The sequence below is a fragment of the Hipposideros armiger genome, unplaced genomic scaffold (assembly GCF_001890085.2).
Source record: "Hipposideros armiger isolate ML-2016 unplaced genomic scaffold, ASM189008v1 scaffold_35, whole genome shotgun sequence".
Lineage (NCBI taxonomy): Eukaryota > Metazoa > Chordata > Mammalia > Chiroptera > Hipposideridae > Hipposideros > Hipposideros armiger.
The window spans coordinates 4516081-4526676 of NW_017731385.1; the positions used below are offsets into that span (position 1 = coordinate 4516081).

Below are 10596 nucleotides of genomic sequence, written 5' to 3' on the forward strand. Positions count from 1 at the left end.
CTTTTCTGTGTTTACCTTTCTTATGTCTTTTTGGGCTTCAGTATAGGTATTTTCTTTATTATATTTTGGGCCAGTAATTCTTTCTTTAGCTGTATTTAACCTATTGGACTCATCCACCAATTTCTTAATTTCTGTATTCAAAATTATACTTTTCAGTGCTGTTTTTCCTATTTTTAAGTATTGTCTGCTAAAATTCTTTGTTTTTTAATTCTTTGAATACACTTACATTTTACAGTCCTTTTTGGATTCTACTATGGGTATGTTTCTATTGTCATTTTTAAATTTTGGTTTTCAGTCAGGTCTTCACTGTTCTCTTTTTTTAGAATGATAAGATAATTTTACTTTCTGGATGACACCATTTTGCTGATAAGATTTACTTTTGCTACAGTCTTTTGAGAATATTATATTAGCACGCAGCTAGTTTAATGACAGAAGGTAGGTCAGATTACCTTAATTGAAGCAGGGATTGAGATTATTTGAAGTTATATCCCATCTTTGTGTGGCCTGGTCTATTTCTGGGTTACCTTTATAGCTGGGTGTAGTCCTTTGGACTCCCTCCAGATTCCTGGTATGTTTACTGGGGCTATTGCTCCTTGGCAGGCCCTGAATCTAATTTTTGTGCCACTACCCATAGATCTCTTGGCAGCCCATAATTTAAGAATCTACAAATGACTCTAGGGGGAAAATGAGTCTAAAGCCTGGTCTCCCCTGTTTCTTCTAGATCTCAGCCCTACAAATTCTCACTGTCTTTGGCAGTTCTCCAGTGGCTTTAAACAGATTACTTTTGGTTTTGCTGTTCTGGCTGTTCTCAGAGGAAGTTTGGTTTGAAGCAACCTACTACTCCACCATTGCCAAAAGGAAAATGCTCAGATATGTTCTAGGATTCAGGATTTTTCAGATTATTCAAGATAATGCAGTGCATATATCTTGGCAGTTGTTAGCATAATATCTCTGCAGTGAAATGTATGAGTATTTATCTTGCCTACTCCAGTGTAAGTTTTCATAATAGAAATTGGATGCATTGTGAGCACTTAGGGAACATGGTTTGGAGTAAGTCAACTTCTGTTGTTTATGTTGCTGACTGTTGAGAAAATAAGCATTCTGCAGGACACTTGCTTGTTTGATTGGTTCCCACCAGTGACCAGCCACCTTTCAATTCCTCAGAAGTTTCTGCTTCCTGTTGTCATGCGGCTTTTGTACACAGTGTTCTCTTTGCCTGGTATATATACCTTCATACTCAGGTTTGAGTATGAGATACGTTCTCAGGCAGACCTTCCCTGAGTCATGAATTTAGGTCAGATCAATGAACTTTTAAATTTTGAACTGCACAAACTCATTTATAAGATGGTTTGATTAATGTCTGTTTTCCCCTACTAGACTCTGAATTCTGAGATCAGAAATCATTGCCTCTTTTTCCTGACTATATTATCCTATGTGCCTAGTTCAGTATTTGCAGGTAATTTTTTTGCAAGTAGGTGATCGATGAATAGATTATTAGTTGTTAATAGATGATCAATTAATGTTTGTATGACTGAAGAAATAAAAGAATGAATGAGGGAAGATACGTAAGAAATGCCATGGTAGTGATAAGAATGGAAAAGCTCATTGCTTTTGAGCAAATGCCAGATTTAATCAGACACTGGATTTGCACAGTACAACTGAAGAGTTTTAGATACACATGTACAATATTTAAAATACTTCAGTAGGGTTGGCTGGGTGACGCGTTGGTTAGGATTTGGCCTGGGACGCCAGCTCTGAGCAGCAGGGCCCCAGTTCGGATCCCACATGAGGGCCAGTGATGCTGCGCCCTCTATAGCTAAGATGGTGAACAACAGCTTGACCTGGAGCTGGGCTGCTGTGAGTGGCCAGCAGCGGACGTGAGCTTTCATGAGCTGCCATGAGCCGCCATGAGCCACCGCTCAGTGGCCGGCGAACAACTGCCTCACCTGGGAAGAGTGCAACGATAATACCAACATGGGCCAGTGAAGCGACGTCCTCCACAACTAGACTGAAGAACAAAAGGACAGCAATTTGTCTGTTCCCCTTCCCTGATTCCCCAATGCTGTTTCCCTCCCCCAATTCCCCAATACAATCTTTAAAAAATAATAAAAATAAATAAATAAATAAAATATTTCAGTAAAGTTCCCCAGAGAATTTATTATTATAACTGTTTTAGCATCTGTGCACCATTCCTTCATAAATATCATGTAAGTTTTGAAAGCATTAGGTTTTTGACACACAACTATCATTTAGAGCATGACAAGTTATGTCATTGACAGTCATTTTATTATCGAGATAAATGAAGTAGAAAATCCTTGTTTTTGAAGGTTTCACAGACCCAGAGGAAAATGGACCCACAAAGTGAGGTGCTGTTATTTATTCTACCAAGGGGAATTGGTCTTGGCTTCACCAGGGAAATTATATTCCAAATGAATCTTGACTGATAAGGAGGTCATTAAATAGCTAAAGGATTTAAGTACATATTGTTATGGAAGTATATAGTTTCTTCGTGGATTGATAAATAGTAAATTTGCTGATGGCTACAGTAATTTGCAAGAAGAGTTTGAAAAGGCAGATTGGGGCTATGCAGATTATTAGCCCATCTTTTGACATGGGGGCCATCAGAACCTTTTAAGGATATTCTATAATATTTAAGAGGAGACGCTCTTAGAGCCAGACTCCCTGAGTTCATATTATAAGCTCTGCACCTTACTGTGTGACTGTGGACACATTACTTAATATCTCTATGCCTCAGTAACCTGATTTATAAAATGACATGATGAGTATAACTAACTCGGAATATTGTGGTTAGGTCTAAATGAGTTAAAACATATCAGGTACTTAGAAAAGTGCTTGGCACATATTGAGTCGTCGGAAAAGTCATGACGCATTTTTGCAACGAAAAACATAGAAAAATACCGTATTTCCCCATGTATAAGACGCACCCTTTTTCGAAAAATTTGGGGTCTAAAAACTGGGTGCGTCTTACACAGTGGTTGTATGAGCCCAAAAACAAGCGTGAAAAAAGTGGGAAATGCAAGTAAAACAAAACAAAACTACAACCACTGTATAAGATGCACCCAGTTTTTAGACACAAAATTTTTTGAAAAAGGGTGCGTCTTATACATGGGGAAATACGGGTATGTCATGACTTTTCTGATGACCCAACAGAAAAATCTCAGTAAGTGCTGGCTCCTATTATTGTTATTATTATATGCTTTGAGAAAAACTCAAAGGTCGTAATTGCACACTTTTAGCCAGAATTAGAGGCACAGAAAAGATTCAAGAGATATTTTAGGGGTGAATTTTAACAAGGCTTCAACTTATTTACTTATTTCTATAACAGGAAATTTCACTTAATAATGCTGCTAATATGCAGGTTTGAAAATTTTGTAACATTTTAATCATTTGCAAATTTATAGAACTTAAATTTTCTAATTTATGTTTTCTTTTAGATCTTACCGAAAATTTCACCCATAGCCCTTGGACTAGAAGCTGAAATAATAGAAGCTGTGTACGATGCATTAGGGTATTGAAGAAAATTAAATTTTGAATTAAATATTTGCAATATAAGGAAGGAAAGGTGACTGAAAATGGGGCGGAAGAAAATACAAATCACACGTATAATGGATGAAAGGAACCGACAGGTAAATTAAATTTTAATTGATGTAAATATTTTTTTAAAACAGGAGTGTAGGATAAAATTGTTGAATTTTTCTTAAATTTAATTTTAAGCCTGAATATTTTTATTTCCAGACTAAATATTTTAGCAATCAAAAACTTTTGGCTTTTCATTGTGTGCTTTAAAGAAACTTTTTTCTCATTTGAGTGTTAATTATAAAAATGCGGGCAAAAAGGAGAAAAGTCAAGTACCGCAGTTCCACTGTGGTAGATTTTAGATTTATCATATTTAATCTTCTGTATACGTGATTGTGTTTGATTGTTATTTATATATTGATCATTATTTTAAGTTATCACTTCTCTTTTCATAAGTAGGTAATACCTAAGTTAACTACAGCTATTAATGCATGAGTTTTGGTCAGTTAAATTGTCTGGTTAACCAACAAATAATGAGAATTTTTTTTACAACTCTTATGACATATATTCTAAAACATTTATGTCTATATTTCAGCTTTAATTGATAAAATATATTGAGATTAATTTTCACTACCAATATCAGTAAACCCTTACAAATTCAAGATAATTATAATGATACTGATATATGAATACCAAAGTTATAAAAGTTTAAAGCATGGCTTAGCAAACTTTGGTCTGTGGGTTGGCTGTCAGTTTTTATAAATAAAGCATTATTAGGACATAGCCGCACCCATTGGTTTACATATTGTTTGTGGCTGTTTTCATATTACAACAACATTGTTGAGTAGTTACCCCAGAGACTGGCCCATAGGCCTACAGCCTTTACTCTCTGGCCCTTTAAGAAAAAGTTTGCCAACTCCTTGGTTTAAAAGAAAGAAGGAAAAAGAATTTCATAGACTATTGTGAATGAACTATCTTTGGATATCCTAGTCCAAAGACTAGGCAGGAGGGAGAGATGGTGTCTGTGGAAAGGGTCCATATCAGTTTCAAGAACAGGTGGCTTCTGGAAGCTTCCCAGGAACAGAACAGTGTTGAAGGTGTGTGCTGCGAAGTCTGAGTGGTAGTTTACCTGGTAATAGGAATATGGTTGGAGAGAGAGCCTAGCGGAGCAGCTAGAACCGATGTCAGTGGGAGTGGGTAGGGTTGCCACAGACTGAATCAAAGGGGCCTTCTTTCAGCTTATGAAGATCCCTTCGCTAACATGTAAGGTTCACACAGTATAACTCATTACAAAGGTTGATAGAGGGAAGACTAATCAAGTAACCACACCATCGTTCTAAAGGAATGATTCTCAGCAAGGCTGCAAGTAAATTTCCCTTCACAGATCTAGGGTTATGACGTATAGAGGAGGCATGGGGACCTGCTTTGTGAATACATGTAAACTAGAAACCTTGATAGGGAATGACATATGAGCAGAGACTAGCAAAGCACATAGCTCCCTGAGCTCTTGTTATCCCGTAAAGAGTTATGTTTAAGTTGAGCATAGATACACTGGACCTCCCTGTGGGAAGGGCTTCACGTGATTATAGGGAAAGGGGAGCTAGGAATATGTGACTGTGTAATGCAACTCTTGAAGTTAAGGACATGACGTGGTTATTAATAAAAAGATGGAGCCTGCCACTCTAGCTCAGCAACTAGAATTAGCCTGTCCCTACTCTGAATTAACTGTAAGTCTGCTTCTTGCCAGGCTGCCAAATGGGCCGAGGGTATCTGAACTTCTCCTCAGATGCTTTTGGCAAAGAATGTAGAGAAGATACAGAAGAAGTGCTTGGGCAGTTTATTTTTCAGGTTAGATTAGGCACAGACACAATTTGTCAAAAACAGCAAGGATGTCTTAATTCTACTGATTTTTGACTTTGTGGATTCTGAGTTAAAAGTTTCATTATTCTTGCATTAAGAGGGGAAATACTGTTTCTGTGCAGAAGAGCTGTCATTTTGTTCCTTCAAATTTCAGTACCTACTATAGCTGAGAGACTGTGTTAGGCAATGGGAATTCATTAAAAATACATAGCATACATAGGAGATTTAAGTATGTGGCAAATAGAGGAAAGTGTAGGAGATGGGAGAGTGTATGGAAGAAACCACGAACTCCTGGTGGTGGGGGAAGTCGTTCGAGGAAGCAGTCACTGAAGAAGGTAACAGCAAATAGAGATTTGAATTACCGGAGGTTTTGAGCTAGTAAGAGAAAATCACAGTGCAAGTCATTGGAACAGTATTTCCTTATATAATCTCCCGCCCTCCTCCTCTCTCTTTCTCTGTCTCTCTCTTTTTTTTTTTTAATTAAAGTTTATTGGGGCGATGATGGTTAGTAAAGTTACATAGATTTCAGGTGTATAATTCTGTAATACATCATCTATATATCACATTGTGTGTTCACCACCCAGAGTCAGTTCTCCTTCCATCACCATATATTTGACCCCCTTTACCCTCATCTACCACCCCCCTCCCCCCTTACCCTCTGGTAACCACTAAACTCTTGTCTGTGTCTGTGAGTTTTGTCTTCATTTGTTTTTCTTGTTCTTTTGTTGTTTTCAGCTTTATATACCACATATCAGTGAAATCATATGGTTCTTGACTTTTTCTCTCTGACTCTCTTTTTTCTTTTCTTTTACAGTTTTTTCTGGTGTAATGAGGGTGAAACGTACCTGTTTTTGTGGTTAGCCCATTTTCTGCTGGGTTGTTGATCTTTTTTTCTTAAAGTTTCTTTATATATTCTAGGTATGAATTCTGTGTGTGTTTTATCTGTTTCAGATAGTATCTTTCAATCTTTACTAAAATGCTTTGTAAACACTTTTATGATGGGACTTACCGTAGTGTTTTACAGCCATCTATATCACCTTTACAAAGATTGTGAACACTTTAAAATGTGCTGAGGCTTGCTTTATTCCCTAAATCCTGATCAGTTTTCGTAAAGGCTCCAAGTGGACTTGAGACAAATGTGTATTCTTTAATTGTTGGATGCAGAATTCTATATGTTAGATCAGTCTCATTTTGTGTTCCAGTTATCTGTCTTTGTGCTTTTTTGTTTTTGGCTTATTGAGACCTGTTAATACTTACAGTTACCACAGTGTTAGATTTGTCAGTTTCTCTACCTTACTAATTCAGTACGTGCTATTTTACATCTTTTGGGGTTATTTCATTGGGCTTATACATTAGTGTTTGTTATACCTCCTTGGTGATTCTTTTCAATACATGTTGGCTCTCTCCTCAGTAAGTCATGTTTGTCTGAAATCTGTTTGGTCTCACATTCATATAGCTACATCTTTTTGTGGCTAGTATTTTTTTTTTTTAGCTGAGCCATCCTGCCACCTGTTGGCAGCTCAGCAGCAGCTCAGCTCGGGCCGGGAATCAAACCGCTGCTGCTCAGAGCTCGCACTCTTGAGTGAGCTCTTAACCAGCTGAGCCACTCAGCCAGCCCTGTGGCTAGTATTTTCTTGATAAGTCTCATTCTCTCCATTAGTTTCCACCTTACTATATACTTATACTTTAGGTATATCTTTTGTAAATATGTGGCTGGATTTTGGGTGTTTTTTTGTTCACTCTGATAATATCTCTTGATAGTTGGATTGGATAGTTTAGTTGGATTTTATTCTTTTTCATCTTTTGTATATTTGGACTATTTTATATCATCGTAGTTGATTATTTCGATTTGTCAGAGGGCCCCAGGCATCAAAAAAAAGTCACAGTTAATCATTTCACTCCTCATATCCTTAAAGATTGCAGCTTTACACTGAGTCCCTCAGGGGACAAAGCACTGGAAGAAGATACTTTCTCTAAATGGAAATCTACCAACATTAACCTTGGAGGTTGTGAGTAAGAGTGGTTGGGAAGTCAGGGCCAGAGATTAGTCGGTCCCTGTGTGTGTTTGACTCTCATCCCCAGCAGGGCTTCTGGGATGCCCTGATGTTATCTGCACAGCACTGCTGCCAATCGCTATTGTAAGGTGGCAGGCATTGAGTGTCCCCAGGATGGAGATGACAGGCACAGGCTGAACCCAAACTGCTCTCTTAAAAATTTATCTCCTCATAGCCCCACTGGCTGTTTCTTAGGCCACAGGCCTGCATACATTGCACTCAGCACCCCCTCAGGACATATTCCAGCATAACATCTGGAGTTTCTCATACCTTTCGCCATTATTCTTTAGGATTCATAGTACTTTTAGTTCACTGGGGTAACTTGGAGGGGAAGAAGATCCTGTGTCAGTATCTTGTCAGGAATCTGAATTTGCTGTTTTTTTAATATCATAAAAATTAGTACTATATTCTGTTCTATAATAATTTCTATGGTTATTTAATTGCAGATCTAAATTTAAAGGCTTCATTGATTAGCACCAGTTCTTTACTGTAGCTTTTGCATTTTGTTGTTGTTATTTTTTGGTGTATGGATTCACCAAGCAAATTTTTTAGCACCACTCAGTGCTATACAGCAGTTCAGAAGCTGAGTGTGCAGCATTGAACAAAACTGAAAAAAATCCCAATGTTTTTCAATTTATAGTCTACTTAAATGACTGGACTTTTGCAGCAAGTAGTTTTTGTTTTGTTTGTCTTTTCAGAAGGGCTCATGGGTGCTGTATTTCCTGAGTATTTTTATGTTTTAAAATGTTTGCTGCCTTTATACTTGACGTATAACTCGGCTAGTTTTAACATTCTAGGATCCTATTACTTTCTCCCAGAACATTGTAGAGATTATTTCAAGATTTTCTGGCTTTGAGTGTTGCCATAATTCTGACATCAGACAGATGGACAGACTTTTTTTCTCTCTCTCTTAATAACTGAGTTGATGTTCAGTAACTTAACTAAAATATTCCATGAGTTTATCATTTTATTTGTAGGAAGGGTGTGGCCTTTCAATATTTTGTTTTATTTTTCAACAAATATTTTTACTTTTCCAATTGTTCTGTGGTTTTTTAGTATATTTATTATCTGTCGGCCATACCCAACATCTTTATTCATTTTAACTTTTTTATTTTCTGTTTTTTTTAAAATTTCCTTCTTGTGGTTATACTCTGTGTGATGATTTGATTTTTTTCTTTTCTGATTTGTAGCGATACTAGCTCACTTTGTAGATCATTTAGTTACCTTTTATATCTTTGGCAATGATATTACATACAAGTTAACAAAAAGTGGATTTGTTATAAAATTATTTTTTTTCTAGTTTTATATCACCTGACATTCTATTGGGTTGTCAGAAAAGTCATGACGTATTTTATTCTATGTTTTTCATTGCAAAAATGCGTCATGACTTTTCCAACAGCCCAATATATTTAAAACAGCCTTCTTTGACTGCCTTTCCATACTTCTGAATCTTACAGTACTAATCAAAGGACCTTTGGCTAGGCCTCCCCAGCACTGGGACATGGCCACTTCTGTGAAAAAAAAAAAGCTATGTGAATTCTCTGAATCAGCTCTCATTTTCATTCGAATGTCTTCAATTTGGCAGGTGAAAATTCATGGTTTGGGGACCTGTTTTCCTTGAAGAAAACCCAATGTCATTCATTCATTCATTCATTCATTCATGTTTTTAGTACGTTTGAATGGAATAAACATGGTTTTATTTTTCCATTTTGAATTGAAAAATAAACTCTTGAAATTAAATCAATATAAAGAGTTTACACCATTTTAATGTGTAATTTATAGCCTCATCTTAAAAAATAGTATTTGTTTTGCAATAGTAAGTTGAATATTGAATTATAATTATGTAGCCAGTATTCTTTAGCCTAATTTTAGGTTTGTTACCTGTGTCACATGAAATTTATGAACTGTAGATGTATTATAATATTACTAATTACCAGTATCCTAATTAGGAGGCTGTTACTGATTATCACTTTTAGATGTTTTATAAAACTAATGTCTAGAAGGAAAATTTCTGTATGAGAACCCAAAACTTCTAATTGAAAACTTTAAAGTTGAGGCAAAATGGATTATCTTTCTGTTTTGTATTTTATTTTGTTGTATCCAATCTTCTGGGCAGAATGGTCTTATCTTAAGCTGTCGTCAGTACATAGTCCCCCCTTATCCACGGGGGATACATTTCAAGACCCCCAGTGGATACCTAAAACCATGGATAGTACTGAACCCTTGTATATCTTATGTTTGTTTCCTATCTATACATTCCTTTTCACTTAAATTAGAAAGCTTCTCTCTGGCATATCCAAATGGCCAGCATCACTACTCTTGCACTTTGGGGCCATTATTAAGTAAAATAATCATTTGAACACAAGCACTGCGATTACCATGCCAGTGGCTCTGATAACCTAGAAGGCTGCTAAAGGAATAACAGGCGAGTCGCTTGTACAGCCCGGAGGCGCTGGACAGAGGGAGCAGTCGTGTCCCAGGAAGGATGGCGCGCGAGTTCATCACGCTAACAGTGTGCCGTTTAAAACTTCGGACTTGCTTAGTTCTGGAATTTGCCACTTATTATTTTCAGACCACACAGTTGGCCACAGGTAACTAAAACCTTGGAAAGTGAAACCATGGATAAAAGGGTCCTATTTCTGTCTTTTGGAAGAGACTGTAGAAATTGGTATAATTTCTTAAGTGCTTGGTAGAATTCACCAGTGAACCCATCTGGGCCTGATGCTGTCTGCTTTGGAAGGTTATTAATTATTAATGCAATAATAGACAATCTGAATAAGCCTATATCTGGTTCTTCTGTGAGTTTTGGCATATTGTGTCTTTCAGGGAATTGGTTTGTTTCATCTAGATTATCAAATTTTAGGCATAGAGTTGTTTATATTCTTTTATTATGTTTTAAATGTCTGTGGGATCTGCAATTGAGTTGTGATGTCTCATCTTTCATTTCTGATATTAGTAATTTGTGTCTTCTTTTTTCTTAATTAGCATAGCTAGAGGTTATTGATTTTTTTCAAAGAACCAGTTTTTGGTTTTGTTGATTTTTCTCTGTTGATTTCTTTTTTTTTTTTTTTTAAAGATTTTTTTTTATTGGGGACCTGGGGGGATGGGAACAGTGCTGGGGAATTGGGGGAAGGGGAACAGACAA

The 10596-nt window shown here is 36.7% G+C and overlaps 1 protein-coding gene across 11 annotated transcripts in view; it reads left to right on the forward strand.

The window, feature by feature from the left end:
• MEF2A (myocyte enhancer factor 2A) overlaps nt 1-10596 on the forward strand; it is a 126374-nt gene that overhangs the window by 51568 nt on the left and 64210 nt on the right. For all 11 annotated transcript variants that reach the window (XM_019637884.1, XM_019637882.1, XM_019637885.1 and 8 more), the window contains one exon: nt 3456-3647. In XM_019637884.1, coding sequence (XP_019493429.1) covers nt 3594-3647 — 54 coding nt within the window. In that variant the 5' untranslated portion in view covers nt 3456-3593. The remainder of the gene's footprint in view (nt 1-3455; nt 3648-10596) is intronic.